Below are 17,236 nucleotides of genomic sequence, written 5' to 3' on the forward strand. Positions count from 1 at the left end.
TTGGCCCTGTCTCCGAACTGCCGCTAACTATTCAGAAATCATAGTTGAGACAGTTTTGTTTCGCACACATGTGAGCCTTAACAAATCAACCAAAGGAGGCGTTGAGTCAAACTTAGAAGGGTTGATGTTAAACAAGATGCATACAGTACATACCCTGTATTCCTGAAGCATCAGCCCAGAAAGACCCTCAGCTTGGGAGTTTTCTCCAGATCCACCAAACACATCAAGACCGGACGAAGCAACTCTCATAGCCACCTCGGTGACTCCATCTGGATAAACAAATCTGGATCGTTCTTGTTCAGAACCTCCTCCCAAAACCCTAGAGAAAACTTTCTTACAGAGAATGAAGGTTTATATCATTGATAGTTGGACTTTCTGTCCCTCTCTTCTAAAGATTAGGGCCATCAGTGCCCTTTGTCATTCAGCATTAAGCAACATATCTCCTCCATTTTAGTCACCTTAAATAGATGGGGATTTTTATTTACTTCAGCTTCCTCTGCCTTATAGGATTTGACTCAACTTTCCCTACATTGTCAGACAATTTTGCTTCACAAACAATTTGTCCGCTGGATTCAGGACACTGTTAAAATGCTTCTCTCACTTTCAACATGATGATGGCGACAGCCATTCCTGTTTTCCAGAACTTTCTTGAGGCCAATTGAAAGCCTCGTCAAATTCCTCCCTCTCCCAAGACTTTCCTTCTCCCAGCCCAGAAGCTGCCGTCCTTCTGGCCACCCAATACATGCTAACGTTTTCATGGGTAACACTGAATGGACGCGTAGAACAGATGAATGAGTGGATGTGCCGTAAGGTTCTCCAGCTGAACAGAAACAAAATGTAACTTTTTATCTTTTGACCCAAAGAGAAACGATCTAGAGTCAGCGTACAGCTTTGGTTATTACAGATCAGGCCCGAAATCTAGGCGTAGTGATGGACTCTGACCTGAACCTTCAGAGTCACATAAAGACAGTTACCGTCGGCCTTCTATCACCTGAAGAACATTTCTTGGATTAAAGGTCTAATGTCGCTGCAAGATCTAGAGAAACTTATTCAGGTGTTTCTCTTTAGTTGCATTGATTACTGCAACAGTGATTTCCCGGATCTGTCTAGAAGAAAAGCCAATCAGACAGCTGCAGCTGATTCAAAACGCTGCTGCTGGTGTTCTCACTAAAGCTAGGAAAGTAGAGCAGATCACCTCAGTTCTAAAGTCCTTAAACTGGCTCAGTGAATAGACATTTTATTTTATTTTTTACCCCACTAATCAAGAACAAACTTCCAGAAAACTGCAAAACAGACAAAGCACTGAATCCCTTTAAATTAAAAGCTAAAATTCCACCTGTTTCGTGTTGATTAATGACAACGGGAACATTGATCAAAATTTGATGTGTATTTGCTTGATAATTTCGATGATGGCGTTTGACTAAACGTAATGTTTGTTGCTTGTTTCATAACTGGTTACTGTATTACTGTATGTTTTAATGGCGTAAAGCACCTTCAACTGCTTTCTTTGTAGTATGCTGCAATGTGCAATACAAGTAAACTCCACTTGATTTAACACCTAAGGCATCCTTCACTTTATCAATGGGCATCATTGCTGGTGGCCACCCACAGGCATCTCCTTTGCTGCCATGGCAATGACCTTCAGGTCACATGTTCTAAACATGACCAAGTCCTATGGTACTACAGAACAAAGAGTTTTTAATATCTACTTTTTATTGGCAAACTCTAGAAGTGCCTGTGTAATTTGCAATGCTCATATTTGCTTATCCTACACAGAAACCCAGCGTTGGTGGAAACTCTTAAGCCCATAGATTTCTCTTCTTGATATTGACTTGTTTTTTTGCAAACACTGAAATAATTACCAACCGAGTTCTGGCTGTTTTCACAGGCCTTCGAGGTGAGGAGGTGTTTGCGAGTCCTTCAATGTTGTTGGTTTTATGTTGTTTTTAAAAAAAAATGGAATATTTATTCAAATCTCCTGTGGTCTGCATGTTAGTTTGCATTCAAAACATGTTGTTACCCAGCATCATTTATGATGTTTCCTTACAAATGTCGGTGAATAATGAATGAATGTGACCAACTGTGAGGAAAAGAAAAAAAGAAGAAAAAAAAGTCTAGAGCTTTGAGCTGATATTAAATGACTCACACGCTGTGATTTCTCATCAATATATTCTCAAGAGTGTCACATGGCTACGACACGCAGCACGTGGAGCGGGCTGAGCGAGCACGCTCGCAGTTATAAAACATGCAGCAGCACACACACACACCCGCACACACGCATGCACGCCCCAAAGAGCCCGACTTCACAGGAGCGCCGTATCTTTAGGGATCCTCTATGAGGCCTGGCGAGCCTGATGAAGTCTCAGCGCAGAACATGAAACCTCTGTCTCCCAGCTCTTCTGGTTGACAGCTGCTTTGCTTACATGCTATTTTAAATATATATATATATATATATACAGTACAGACCAAAAGTTTGGACACACTTTCTCATTGAATTCAATGAGAAGGTGTGTCCAAACTTTTGGTCTGAACTGAGTACAGACCAAAAGTTTGGACACACAGTTGTGTACAGTATAGTACAAACATGTTATATACAGTACAGACTTTTGGTCTGTACTGTATATAATTTTTTTAACTAATGTTTCCTTTCTCTTGCTGGTTTTATGGTTTTCTCTGCAGCTGCTTTGAAAGCTGCAGGTTCATTGCGGTTGCTCAGCAAAGAGGAAAAAAAACCAAAGTTTTTGTCTGCGCATGGTTCGTGAATGGAGTCAATTTAAATTTCTGAACGCATGCGAGACTGACCATGAGTGGCGAAATATTCATCGTTTTGTCAATGGTTGCTGCGGAAGCTTAAATAGATGAAGACTGCATTTGTATTCAAATGTAAGTAATGTCTCTTGTAAGAAAGAAAATCTTCTGGCATTACATGTTGGGTGTAACAGATGAAATAAGTTGCGTATTCAATAATTCATACGTGTCAGGCATTAAAAAAAAACAACAACAAAAAAAAACAGAGAAAAGTCACATTACATAAGACAAACAGTTTTAAAGAGTAATGAGCAAACACATTGATCTGTGCCCAGATCACTCTAACCTGGCAGCTCTCCCGACTTGCAATTCTGTGAAGTTAAGAGAAAAAAATAGAGAAAAATGTGACGACTGGAACCCGGGTACAACACAGTGTCTAGTCGTACCTCTGGAAAAGACACCAGTAGGAGCAGATAAGTCGTAAAACAAAGAAACATGTGAGTATGTCTCCTGTAGCAGGCCTTGCCTTTTTACTCTGGATGTTAAAAGATTTTGATTTAGATTTAGAAGGGAAAAGAAAAAAAAAAATCTTAAAGACCTTGTTAAAATTCTGATTACTGTTTTGGTTCAGAAGTTTGTTTTTCAAAGCGTCAACTATACCATGCTTGCTCTTTCTCTTTTTGTCCAAACATTAGGCGCTTTGCTAGCACATCCAGAGAACATTAACATTTACAACATTTTCCAAATGGCAACCACGATGCAACATATGGGGATTTTGCGTGATAAATCAGCACAAAACAGTGCATGTTTCTTATATTGACGGAATATATAATGTGTGAAAAGGGAGGCATTCATTTTGGAGAACCTACTGCAAATATTAATGAAGTGTTTTTGGTTACTCTGTGTCCACAGCTTTGCTTTTTTTCTGCCTATTTTCTTTTTCTTCACAATAAATTAAAGTCAGTCAGATTATCTAGGTTGTATGTGAGAACAATTTTCAAGTCTTTCCACGGAATTTCAATTTAATTTATTTGTGGACTTTGACTGGACCATTCTAAGATGTGAATAAATTTGAACAAAATCATTCTATCGAAGCTCTTGTTGATTGTTTAGGGTTGTTTTCCTGTTTGGTTTTAACTGCTGCTGAACTCTGTTTGTTTACTTGTGTCTGTTGAAGAAATGGACATCCACAGCATGACGCTGCCACCACCATGTGTCTGACCAGAGTAACTTCTAGCATTCATTGCTATTGGTTTGCTAATTTTCTCTTACAAATCTCTGAGGTCTTCACAGAACAGTTTTATTTGTTTTCTGAGGTAAATTGCATGGACTGTATTTAATAATTAGACGACTTCTTAAGGCAGTGAGTTGCAATCAGTTTTATTAAGGACTGGGGCGTCCAAACTTTTTGTCACGTGGGGAAAGAAAGACAGAAAGACATCCAGGTTTCCAAATAGTTTTTGACTCAACTGAGCAAATGATAAAAACAGGGTTTGTTTCACTTTCTTTCAAAATGCTTGCCATTCTCATTGTTAAAACGAAAATGGGTTTTCAGTAAAAGTCTTTGGATAGTCGTGGTTCAACTCATTATCAAAGCTTGGTTAGAAAACCAGGAATACTTAGTGTTGTACTTAACATTCTCTATTCTCTATTTTATCCCCGGTGTTTCCCCCCAGAAGACTTGCTAAGACCGGTGCTTGGGACTCTTGGGCAGTCATGCAGCGGTTCGATGTGTTTTGGGGTTTAAAAATGTTTAAAGTTGACAGGAAATTTGAAAATATCACTTGGAAGACTGGAAGATTAATACCTAAACTCCAACTATAAAATCTTTAAAAAAAAAAAAGGCAATTGTTTTAAAAAAAACTAAAGAAAATAAATAAACATTACTAAGCCTGGTGGGGACACAAGTAAACCCTGGTGGCCCACCAGTTTTACACTGGGTGAAACCCTGACCCCGATTTAAAAATAAAAAGTCTCCATTTGCATTAACCACCTATGCCTGTACCTGGATGGGCAAAAACTGCAGCTGGCAGCCACAAAAAATTAATCTATGGGGCCACAGATGGCCCCTGGGCTGAACTTAGACACCCCAGATTTAGGGTAATTGGAACATAAAGTAATGCTAACACACTTTGAAAAACACCTATTGTTTTCTTCCCCTCCACAAGTATCCTAATGTCTTTGTGTTGTTCTGCCACATGCAATCCAATAAGGGTTTGTAATTCCGAAATGTGAGAGTCTAAAGAGGTATGACCACTTTTGCTGTTTATTTTTACTCATTCAGACCCTATTGTTCGTGTATCTTTTAGTGTCCGAGCTATTTCTTATTCCTTTGACCCGCTTGTCTGTCTTTTCAGGAGGATGACATGGTGCATGTGGCGTCGCTCCAGGACAATCTGTCTCTCCTTGGCCTTCGTGACCGTTTCCCTCCACCTCCTCCTGGCGCTCGTCACACTTTCCATCCCTCACCTGCCCTGTGACGCCCCGCTGCCACCTGAGATGAGCTTCAGGGTTTTGGCGCGCAACGCCAACGCCTCGGCGAGAGACGGAAGGCACGGGGAGCCACCAACAGACGCCATTCAGGGGGATTCTTCCAGTCAAGACTGCAGAAGGGGGGGAAAGGTAAACGTTCAAAGGCTTCCTTACAAACGCTTGACATGGAAAGGAGATAAACGAGCGACGGGGAACAACACAGAGAGCAATGCCAACCAAACGGGAGTTTGGGAGTCCGACATGTTGAAGCTGAAGGCGCTGTTCGACCATCCGCTCTACAACACGCCCAGGCCGGCTGCTCCCGAGGACGACTGGCTTCTGAAAGTGAAACCAAAGACCAAACCGAGTCAGAGGAGCTCCCAGATGTGGTCAGCATTATAGTGTTAAAAGAGAAGAAATAATCTGAGAATTTCCAGGTAGAAGAGAGAGAGAAAGAGAGAGAGATGAGGCAAATGAAACCTTAAACTCATCTACTCTGTTTTTTTTTTATATGTGTAATTTTGCTAACAGTTAACTAAGTTTCCTAGCTTATTCCTACCAGATGGGTCAGACTGCAAGGAGCAGACACAATTCTCTGCTCCATGATGGAACAGTACAAATTGCACTGAGAAGTAGTTCATACAGCTGTAGCTCAAAAAAAGCCAATATTACTGTTCCTTTAAACAGTAATATTGATAGTAATATTGATAGTGATAATCCTACGCTGTATCACTATCATCGTCACATGACCAAACAAATACCAAATGGTCACATTCCTCTTCCCCGTCTGAAACACAAATGGCAAGATGGAAGTCAACATTGGTTTTTAATATCGGCCCAGTTTTACTCATCTGAATGATACTGATATTTTAAAAATTGGAAGCAAGCATAAGTCAATACCGACGTTGATACCGATAACCTTAGTTCAGATATGTAGCATAGATAGATAGACAGACAGACAGACAGACAGACAGACAGATAGATAGATAGATAGATAGAACACTACAGAAAGAGTTTCATGTGTTCTTTTGTTATTAGTTTGTCACAAAAAAAGAACAAAAATCCTATCTCTTTGCATATTTTAATAAACATTTCCAAGTGACTAGTCATAAAAATATTCAAATCAGGTCACCAAGCAGGAAAGAGAGGAGTTTCTCAGCAAAGACCAATATGGCCGCCATCTGGTGATAGCCACTAATAATGTGTGTAATAAACTACTCATGTGTGCTTCTGGCAATTTGAATCTCATTCAAAACTTTCCCACTCATACTGTATGTGCAACCTCCATTTGAACATGTTGCTTTAGTGTTGAAAGCCTAAAATGTAGAGTTTGCCGGCTATTAGCATGTTTTGCTAGCATCCTAGTCATTGAGTTAAACCTCTGCTAAATCCAGCTGGCAAGCAGAACAAATCTTGGTTGGGTGTGATGTTATTCCTTCATCCAAGTCAGTGTGTCAAAGATAAATAGTCGGCAGCATAAGTATCCACCAGCAGATGTTTTCAGTTCACATTCTAGAAGATTCTTGGAGTATTTTTCCTCTAAAGCTAAAGCTAGCCAAGTTTCACCAGTGTTTCACCATACCACAGTTTGACAAACACAGGCCTAAAATATTGCAGGTGTTTGCATAGCATGACAACTCCGAAACTGTTTGCTAGAGGTATGTTTTTTTTTTTTAAATTTTTACAGGGAAAGTGACACACAAGACATATATGACAATGTCCAGTGGAACAGCAGTGTTAGCAGCCAGCCTCCATGGTTACGCTTTCATCTGGGCATCACACGCTGGGAGCTCTACCCACACCGTGACCCCAACATGGAGCCTTTAGCCCAGCAGCTCGCCACGCATCGCGTCGTCAGCGCAGGTAGGAACATGTGCAGTGTTGGCTTTCCATATTTATGCAGTGTTCTTTTTCTCTCCTGCTGAATAATTAAAGCAGAGGGGCTGAAGCTGTTTTACACCCCCAATCAGGCGTCTTGGCTGAATTTCCAGGCAAGGAGAGAATTTTTAAGCGAAGAACAAAAATGTACTGATTTTAATTCAAATGGATAGACCTTTGAATCAGAACCCGCTGTGATTTTAAACGGAAACATCATTGGTATTCTTAGCCAAATGTGTGGTGGCAAACTAGGGGCAGCAGAGAGTAAAGAGTCAGGCTGAAAAGGAGGGTTCTGGTATTCCTGCAACACCTGAGGTTTGGGGCTAGACTTTCAAACAGGACTTTGAAGTTCTTCTCAAATGAGAGAGACTGAAGCTTGGGGAGGACCTTTGAGGTTCAATGCAGATGGAAGAGGGTTCAGCAGATGATCGCCAGGAATGCACGAGTTGCTGGCTTTGCAGCAAACTTCTCCATGCGAGTCATGTGAGTTTCTTCACTGTTGAAGTTTTTATTGTGATTATTTCGAGGTTAACCACGAAATCCAGATCTGGACCAGAGTGTTTCTTAAAAGGTAGCTGAAATTACCCTCTGCATAAGCATTGCTACAGTAGAAAAAAAAGCTTTAACAATCTTACAAGTGTTTATGGAATGGCTTGCAAAAGCAAAATTCTTTGAGCTCCATGCAAAATGTAAAAAAAAATACCTGCATGATGCATCGTGCTGTGTGGATGCGGGTGATGGGAAGATGGATGGAGATTAATACATTCAGAACTATGATAGAATGTGAATAAAGATACATTTATATGTTGAAGGCAACGTGTATGAAATGGTGTGCTGAATTGCTAACCTGTGTGTCGGCGTGTGTGTGTGTGTGTGTGTGTGTGTGTGTGGGTGGGTGTGTGTGTGTGTGTGTGTGTTGCGATGGTAACGCTCTCTGTGCTTGTTTTTCAGTGCAGAAGTCAGGGGGGACGCAGCTGAAGCTGGTGATGTCGTTTCCCAACTACGGACAAGCTCTGTTCAAGCCCAAGAAGTGAGTTGGAGAAGGAAGAAAAAAAAACAACACAAAAACAAAAAACACATTGACCATTTAGCAAAGCCTGCACTAAATGTAATCTTCTTGAAATGGCTCCAGTAAATAAACACCAGATTTAAGGAAGAGCATTGTTGGAAGGAAATCCAATTTCATGTATTATTCATTCCCCAAAGGGAGGTGATACAGCTGCAGTGTACTGCATTCCAAAGAGAAAATAAGCAAAGAAAGAATGGAAAAGAAAAAAACGGAAAAATAATAATAATAATAACACACAAAAAAAAGCAGTAGGAAAACTGCTGGACAGAGGAAGTGTCATGGGGGGTGACCCCTTCACACTTATTGGCACTCCTAGAAAGTAAATATATACAAGTATTTCCAGTGACATTTCAGACAAAAGAAAAAAAACCCTCGGTATCAGCAGGTAGGAAAACTGCAGTCGGTGCAGCCCTAGAATATATGGCGATAAAATATATTTCAAAAATGTAAGTTCTCCTGGCACAAACTCAACAGGAAATCCTTAAAGATACAAAGAGAGACAAATGATGTTGCACTCTAAGGCCACTGACTGTGACTGCCCAGGTGGCAGAGTGTTACCTATCTTAAGGGGTTGGATCTAAATGATTGGATTAGACACATTCTGTCAAACAGAACCAGAAGAATTGAGTAGAATTTACTAGAACCTGCATAAATGGATTCTTCTTTTCCCAAACAGACAGGACAGAGACGACGAGACCAACTACAACCTTTACTACTTCTCCGACTTTGAGCGACACAACGCGGAAATTGCCGCCTTTCATCTGGACAGGTAGAGAATGGCTTTATTAAAGCCCATAAATCCGCCCCGCTGCCACGGCGAGCGTCGTCAATTAAACGGCGGCGTGATGCATTGGCTTAATGAACGCCTGTTACGCAACGCCGCGTCTCAGATCTTTCTCCCCGCCGTCTTCTTCTGCCTTTCCTCTCTGCACTCGTCTTTCTTCTCGTCTCCCCTTCATCTCGCTGCAGGATCCTGGGCTACCGGAGAGTCCCTCCTGCCGTCGGGAGGCTGGTGGACGTGGTGAAGGAGATCAAAGATGTCACAACTGACCGCAAATTGGCTAAAACCTTCTTTAATTCCCCCGGTACACACACACTCCTCAATTATTCATGCAGCTTGCGAGGCCTTTGAAATTCTGAATATAAACATGTTAATTTCAACCATGCGAGTTCTCTCTTCTTCTTCTTCTTTTTTTTTTTTTTAACTCGCTTTGACATTGGTGTCTCTTTTTCATCACCGACCTCTGTTTTTCTTATCTGTGCGCTTCTTTCTCCCTCTAGTGGGCAATGTGTGCTTCTATGGCCAGTGTTCCTACTACTGCTCCACGGAGCACGCGGTGTGTGGAACCCCCCAGGACCTGGAGGCCTCGCTGGCCGTGATGCTGCCAGACCTGTCGCTGGCCAAACGCAGGAGCTGGAGGTCTCCATGGAGACGCTCCTACAGCCGCAGCAAGCTGGCGCAGTAAGTAGACCCGGATGCGTCGAGCTGTTTACGACGAGGAACTTCAAATCATACCAAAATGGATTGAGATTTCAGTCAGTCAGCGAGTGTGTTTGTTTTGGAAACGTATCAATTTACAAGATGGCGTGTTGTAGGTAGGAAAAGAGAAGGAGTAAATTTCTGACAAAAAAAAAAAAAAATTGAGATTAATGTCAGAAATGTTCTGGACAAAAACAAGGGCGTTTCTGAGTGTAAATTTTAAAAAATGTCCATAAAACAGGAGAACATTTTCTGCGCATTTAAATTTTCTAGAAAAAAACTCCGAAGTTTTGAGATTAATCTCAGACATTTTCTAGAAAAATACACTTGGTTGTTTCTGAGTTTCAAGAGTAAAAAAAAAAAAAAAAATCAACTTTTGGAAATTTTCCGAGATCCAAAAGTCTGACATTTTTCATTTTTGAAAATCCGAAATTTCCAAGTTTTTCTAGAAATTTTTTTTAAGATTAATGTAAAAATATCCTTTGGGATTAAACTCACAGAGGTTTTTTTTTTCTTTCAGAATTGTCCTGCGATTGCCCTAACGCTTGGGAAGTATTGTTTTTTTCAGAAAATATGACTTTCCGTGTGTTTCAGATGGGAAACGGATCCTAATTACTGCGTGAACGTGAAGAAGACCCCTCCGTATGACAAAGGCACAAGACTGGTGGACTTCATAGATTTGGTCGTGTTGGATTTCTTGATGAGTATGTTTATTCAGGACAGAGCTGCTTTACACTACAGTTTAATTCAGTTTGTTCATATCCCATCCAGTCACAACCAACTCATCAGAACCTGTCAGAAAACTTTAATTCAGCTACTTGCATTCTAGTTACTTAGTATTTTTACTAAAGATAGAAAGGAGCTAAATCACTTTTTAATGTCAGTTAGAAAATGTTAGAAGCCCAGTCCGTGGCATTGGGTCATTGGCTTTGCAGCGACCCCGTCTGCTGAGCAAGTGTGAGGTAACACATACACAAATAAAAATACGTGTCCCTGTCGTTGCCCAGATCTGCAGCAAGACTGAGAGAACTCCGCTGTGATATTAGCGCAGGCCTCAGATTGAAAATTGCTTTTTACAGTCACTGTAATAAAAAAGAAAGACTCAAGGTGACAAACAGACTTGAACTGAATGCTGTCTAGACAGATGACATCAAAACATTTAAAGCTTTTTATACGAGTCTGTTAGAGTTTTGAGAACTTCATGGAGTCGTGGAGCCATAATGAAAAGCTGTGTGTACATTTCAGCTTTATAAGCAACAGTGCAAAACTAAATGAATATAGCAATGTGAAGAAAAAAAATTAAGCATTCAATTGAATGCTTAATTCAATGCATTAAGCATTCAATTTCTGTAGAGTTTAGGTAGAGTCTGTTCTTAGCAACTTTCCATTATTGCTCCATACCTCCCTGAAGTTCACCAAAATAAAGTAGGATATACTTTACTGATCTCTGAGGGGAAATTGCTTATTAGTTGACAAGCTACTCCATCCGAGGTGTTAAATATTAATAATACAAATGTAACCATAAGAGATAAAATGTGTAAAATATACCTAAGAGTGATGTAAGTAATTCATGACTGAATATAAATAAATAAATAAATATACATGTCCTAATTGGAAAAAAAAACCCCTCATCCTTTATGTATATTTTTTTAAACACGTAAAATATCATGTAAAATCAACTTTTTATTTTCTTCTCACACGTTTCTTCTGATAAAAGGATTATGATAATGAGTGGGACTTGTTTTCAAAGGATTGTCTAAAATTTTTTCTCAAAACTTTATTGATCAGCGTCTTCCAAACATTGGCTGTCGCAGTAAAACGTAAATCACTATAAACGGAGAACGGTTTCTGAAAGCAAGTATACTCCAACTGTATGGGCAAATGTATTAAAATTCCAACAAGAGCATAAGGAACCTTTCGAACAAGGGATGAAACGAGATTTTATTTTTTTAAAAATGAAGGCTACAGGTCTGTTTTCACTCAACCTTCAACGCCTGACAACCTCCCGTCAACAGAGTTCACTGCGCGTTGCCATAACAACGAGCTTGTCGCCATGGTTCCCTCACAACTTTTCCCTGCGCAGGTAAGAAAGAAAGTTGCTAAAGTGTCTTTTTCATTTATTTGTTTGTAATTGGTTAGCGAGAGCGCGTTATGTTTCAAGTAACTGTTCAAGTTTATAATTGGCACTTTATTTAATTTTTTTTTTCATTTGCAGACACTCATAATTGAGGAAGCTTTTTTATTATTATTTATTTCTGCGAGTCGTCGTCTGTCGTCGAAATGCTAGCATAGTTAGCTAACAAAACTCACATTTAGCTTAGCATGGTAAATTTTGTCACGCAGTAGTGATGGGCAACAGACAAAACTACTGTAAACTACTGAAAAAACCTGTTAAATTTAGTGGAAGAAACTAAATGTAGTCGTAGCGCAGGTGTTGTGCTACGACTACAGGTTAATGTTAATGTTAATGCTTGTCAATAATTTAACCAAACTGCCATTATTTGTTTAAATATTACATTCGTTGTTATCTTGCTTAGTCTACTATATATTTAATTTAAATCTTTAAAGCTACAGTGCCAACAAAATTCTCACTCTGAACTTTTTCACACTTTGCCACAAACGTTTATGTATTTTTCTGTGATATTATGTGGTGCACTAACATGAAGTAGAGAAAGGCAAAGGATACGTGCTTTTTACAATTTCTTCCAAATAACAATCTGGAAAGTGTGATGTGGAAATGGTTCGGTATCTTTTAATATATCCTAAAAGATTTTGGGATATATACCTATACCTATCTTTTAATATATCCTAAAAGATTTTGGGATATATACCTTACTACCTCTGAAGGTAGTATTGTGAACTACCTTCAGAGGTCAACTAATGAATAAACAGAGTCCATTTGTTAGAGAACGAAACTTCATCTTGGATAAAAAAAAAAAATATCCCAAGCTTTTAAAAATACACAGATGTGTGAGGGTGTAGGTTCACCTCCTGACAGAATAGAAATATTAAACATAAAGCCGGAGCAGCAAAAGTTGGACTAGAAGCATAATTCATATGTTGGAATGGCACAAGACTTGAAATTTGCGTTTACACACACTTTCCATCCAATCTGATTAAAGCTTGAGCTTTTCTGAAAGCATAAATTAGCAGGGATTTTAGTGTGAAAAGATGCCCCAAAACACCTGCAGCTGCAAATGGCAATAATACAAAGTATTGATTCAAGGCAACCAAGTATAAACTTTTCAGATTTGCATTTGGTAAAAATATTGAAAATCATGTGTACTTTTCTTTCAACTTCATCTGCGATGCTATGTATGACTACTGCATGATACAGCATGGCTGTAACCTTTTCTCATTTCTTTAATTCCCTACAGAAACTGACTGTTGCAATGCAGTGTCTATTTTGTTATTCTCACACCGGCTAGTGGTGTACACAAACAAATCAGCAGCATGTTCGCTGGCTCTCCTCCGATGTGTCATAGTGACAAATCAAAGTGTGGACCCACAGTTAAGAAAAAGGCCCACTCCCCTGAAAGAACTTTACTGCCTCTGTTCTCTGAGAAATGCTTCCCAACATCCTCTGGGTCAAAGGACCTTTTCAGTTTTACATCTTTCACTGAAGACCTTCCATCTAACAAACCCGAGCCGTTGTGGAAACCACCTCATCTCATCGGTCATGCTGGTTCACAGAGAGCCATAGCGGAGGCAAAATGGGCTGAAGGACTTCGACCAGTGACCCTTGCCTTAAGAGCTCACACCCCCACTAGAATCGCTCAGCTGAAAGCAGAGAGGTAATATTGTTTGGTAGTTAAAGAAAAAGAAAAAATGAAATAGCATTTTTGTTTCCAAACGCTGAGCTTCAACGGCGTAATGCTAAACAGAAGGTTATATTGCTAACTGAAATCCTTTCATGAAAATCTGACCAATCTCAAAAGGTCAAGTTTTTCCCTTTGAGTCCTAAAGGAGTTTCTCATTTGTTGATTCTTCTTTGTTGCTTCAGTCTTGCAGGGTATTATGAATCGATAGATGCGTCAGAGGGGAAGGGCAGAAGAAAAATGAAAAGTGCAAAAGGAAGTAAACAAATTGAATACTCTATGAGTGGCATAGAGGTTTTTCATTTGTTTGCAGAAAGGAAAGGCCTGGAGGAACTGTTTTACCTGAAGGAAGTGCATGAGGATACATACAGGTAGAACTGACACTTGATTCCTTTTGTTGATTGAATGCTGAATGTTAAAATGTAAATGAGTGTGTAAGTGTAATTTTGATTTGTAGGCCTTATGATCTGCAAGTGGTCCCGGCCACAGATGCTGGAACGGACTACTACGTCTTCTGCCCTAATTCTGTGGTTCACGTGACGACGACAGGATTTGGTGGAGCTGTCAGTCTTGGAGATTGGTACAGAGAGTACGTGCTATGGATGACTTTGCAGAGAATCAGTTTTTTCAGAAACTTCAGAATGAACAAAACTTTTTCCAGGTAAAGTGCTTCTACAATAATTTGTCTGTCTTACTGGGGGTGCACCAATCGTAGCTTCCTGGCCAATCACCGACTGCCGATTTTTAAAAACCCCTATTTCTCCCCGCTGGGCTATAACGTGCAACGTTACTTATATGTATTTCTTTTCATCTTCTCTTGGCTGCGTGTGGCAGCTGGCATAAGACGGTACGCAGGATACATTTTCGGCGCAAGTGCGACGAGCTTCAGGACCTGCTTCTTTTAGCTGTACCTCAGTTCAGAACTGCTCTACATCTGTTATCTGGGTAAGTTAGGAGTAACTTCAGTTTGGATAGTGATCTAAATAATACTGGAACATTTGTGTTGAATGCAAACTGTCTTAAACGCTTAGATGAAGCAAACAAAATTGGACTTTTAAGCCACTTTTGTACTCCTTGTGCCTACAGAGTAATTGAGGAGCTACAAGGAATAAACTGGATGCCTTTGGATGAATCTAAAAGCTTTTCATTGCTAGAATTCAAGAAAGTACTGATGACGAAAAACAATGAGTGTTTTCTGACTCTACAGAGGTTATCCAAATATCAGGCTGCGCTTATGAATTCGGTATGTCTTTGTCTCAGAAAGACATCTAAAAAAGATGCAGTTTTTGGCTCAGCAAAAGTATTGATTTTGTTTTATTAACTAAAAAAACGTCTAATTCTCTTTGATGAAACTTTTATCTTCAGGTAAAAGATGAGTCTTATGAAAATCACAAGGCGCTCCAGATTCAACTAAAACTTTCCAAAAAGATCAAGAATTCTTCTGAAGCCATTTACCAGCTCTTGGCCCGCCGACAAAGCATAAAGAAACAGCTGGCCGAGGCGGAAAGCATTTTGAAGAAACTGGGAAACTTTGCGTTGCTGGTCCATCACATCATCATGCAGAATCTTGCTACTGTCGTTCAGCAAGATGCCAATTCTTTTCTCAAATTCTTTAAGGTATGAAGAGAGTATAAAACAAAGTGTACTGCAAATGTGTTTATGTAGCGCAAATGTTTTTATATGGCATGAAGTTAAAGTTTAAACTTTAACGTAAAAAGAGAGTATGCAAATGTATTCAGTCACTGCATTTGTTTGAGAAAGTTAATGGACTAACAGCATTATGAATGCCAATGAACAGAGCAATGATAAAGTTGTGGAGCAGTTTAAAGTTAGGTCAGGCTATTAAAAAGGTATTCTGAGTTTTGAATATCTCAAAGAATACTGTTTAACTCATCAAATTATCAGGTGTCTGTTCCCTAAAAAGTCTTAAATTTATGTATATAAAAATAAGGTCTTAAAATATCTTAGATTCATTTAAAAAATATATGTGTGCCTTAAATATGTTAACACAGGTCCTACATTTTAAAGTCAAGACGGTTAAGCTAATGGTTATTACTAATATGTGCTTGCTAGCTACTTTTTTTTAAATCATGGATGGCATTTTTTCCCTCTGTTGACTCACTTCTTTTGCCTACCATTATGATACTTGGCTTGCTCTGGAAAAAAAAAAAAAGCTTGGCGCTATCGGTGTTAAGGTTGCAGAGAGCCATTTGCAGTGTGAGAAGCGCAAAGCCACTGCCAAGAGCTTCAAACAGAGCCCAGAAATCTCATCGTTTTTGCTATGGATGATGGTAATAGAGGGGGATCCCTCTAATATTCCATTTATTTATAGTTTTTTCAGTCTTAAATTTTATTCATGATGGCATTAAAATGGCCTTAAGTTTGACTTTCTGAAACCTGCATATACTCTTGTTTATAGAGTTTGGCACAACCAGTTGCAGAGATCCACTGCTTAGGTGGGGTAACATGTTAGTAGGACAGGTTTTTGTAGTGCACTACCCAAATCTGGCCTTTGTGGAAAGCAGAATTACACATCAGTTTCATTTGAAATTAACACTGGGCAAAAACCAGTCACCAGTCACTTTCACATTCTCTTCTCTAAAAGTTATTTTCAGAACTAAGACATATTTTTTTCCTGTTAACATAAATGGGGACACAAAGCTATTATGAAGCTCATCTTTTAGGAGTTGGTACGCTGATGTTTTTGTATTATGTGTTTCTCAGAAAGTTTCATCTCAGCGGCGCAGTGTCTTCTACACTGAATTGCGTTTCAGTGCCAATAGTCAGTTAAGCACTGACCCACCAATCTCTGAGTTTCACAAAGCACTGACCAATTCCTTCCTGAGGGCTGACACCATTGTTCAGGTAGATAAGCATTTATTTTTTTAAAACAAATTTTATGATATTTAAATTAGAATATGTATTGTATGGACATCAACTCTTTTCATCCCTGACAGATATGTGACGATTTAGGATTCTTCCTGGAGACTAGCAGCAAAGACTGCGACTCGGATCAGGATTTAATCTCTGATGAATATTCTACTGCGACAGGTACGGTCATTTCTTTTTGTTTCTATTAATGTTGTGTTGTAGTAACATCAGTTGCTTTATATGGAAGCCAACAGCAGACATGCTCTACATATACTTATTTTCCCTTGGTTTTCTTGAGATGACTTAATTTCCTGATGGTTTTTTTCAAGTAAACCTATCACCAGTGGCATGAAATTGAAGGATGGATTCAGGTTTAACACGCACCTCGATTAACTTGTTAATTCGAGAAAACCATCGGGAAATTAACTCACTATCTCAATAAAAACATTGTGAAATTAACTCGTTATCTTGAGAGAACCATCGTGAAAAATACTCATCTGGAGGAAACCATTGGAATAACTCGTTATCTTGAGAAAACCACTGGCGAATGAATTTATCTCCAGAAAACCATCTGGAAAAAGTATGTGCAAAAGATGTCCGCTCTCAGCTTCCGTAGCTTTGAGTTGCAATTTTGTAAGAAAGACAAGTTTTTATTGTTCTCCAGAAGCAAACGCAGTTGCAGTGATTGATTAACCAACCTTTCTCATTCAGCTTCTTTGATGGTGGAAGGCAAAAAGGTGAATGACTGCTACTATCCTCTTTCCAAAGCCCGACTAGAGTGGTACGTCAACATCAATGATGTTACAAAGCAAGTTGATACTGAGCATGCCAAGATCATCAAGGTAAAAGTATCTGTTTTTACAATCACTAGACGCTGATCTTAAATATTAGTAGTCTGTT

The 17,236-nt window shown here is 39.4% G+C and overlaps 2 protein-coding genes across 3 annotated transcripts in view; both read left to right on the forward strand.

Annotated features, from left to right (window-relative positions):
- Positions 1-3,156: 3,156 nt before the first annotated feature.
- Positions 3,157-17,236, forward strand: part of LOC116719840 (extracellular serine/threonine protein kinase FAM20C-like) — a 44,498-nt gene continuing 30,418 nt past the window's right edge. Inside the window, exons 1-8 of one of the 2 annotated variants that reach the window (XM_032562574.1) lie at positions 3,157-3,245; positions 5,106-5,609; positions 6,908-7,083; positions 8,050-8,128; positions 8,844-8,936; positions 9,137-9,252; positions 9,449-9,629; positions 10,242-10,351. In XM_032562574.1, the coding sequence (XP_032418465.1) occupies positions 3,244-3,245; positions 5,106-5,609; positions 6,908-7,083; positions 8,050-8,128; positions 8,844-8,936; positions 9,137-9,252; positions 9,449-9,629; positions 10,242-10,351 (1,261 nt within the window). In that variant the 5' untranslated portion in view covers positions 3,157-3,243. Of the gene's footprint in view, positions 3,246-3,805; positions 4,996-5,105; positions 5,610-6,907; positions 7,084-8,049; positions 8,129-8,843; positions 8,937-9,136; positions 9,253-9,448; positions 9,630-10,241; positions 10,352-17,236 lie in introns of those variants that run through there. The other variant, XM_032562575.1, reaches the window with a different exon arrangement.
- dnhd1 (dynein heavy chain domain 1) overlaps positions 12,479-17,236 on the forward strand; it is a 32,795-nt gene continuing 28,037 nt past the window's right edge. Inside the window, exons 1-9 of the mRNA XM_032562582.1 lie at positions 12,479-13,441; positions 13,651-13,836; positions 13,923-14,126; positions 14,300-14,410; positions 14,552-14,708; positions 14,831-15,082; positions 16,190-16,330; positions 16,423-16,516; positions 17,048-17,178. Coding sequence (XP_032418473.1) covers positions 13,101-13,441; positions 13,651-13,836; positions 13,923-14,126; positions 14,300-14,410; positions 14,552-14,708; positions 14,831-15,082; positions 16,190-16,330; positions 16,423-16,516; positions 17,048-17,178 — 1,617 coding nt within the window. The 5' untranslated portion in view covers positions 12,479-13,100. The remainder of the gene's footprint in view (positions 13,442-13,650; positions 13,837-13,922; positions 14,127-14,299; positions 14,411-14,551; positions 14,709-14,830; positions 15,083-16,189; positions 16,331-16,422; positions 16,517-17,047; positions 17,179-17,236) is intronic.

Source organism: Xiphophorus hellerii, chromosome 5, assembly GCF_003331165.1.
Source record: "Xiphophorus hellerii strain 12219 chromosome 5, Xiphophorus_hellerii-4.1, whole genome shotgun sequence".
Lineage (NCBI taxonomy): Eukaryota > Metazoa > Chordata > Actinopteri > Cyprinodontiformes > Poeciliidae > Xiphophorus > Xiphophorus hellerii.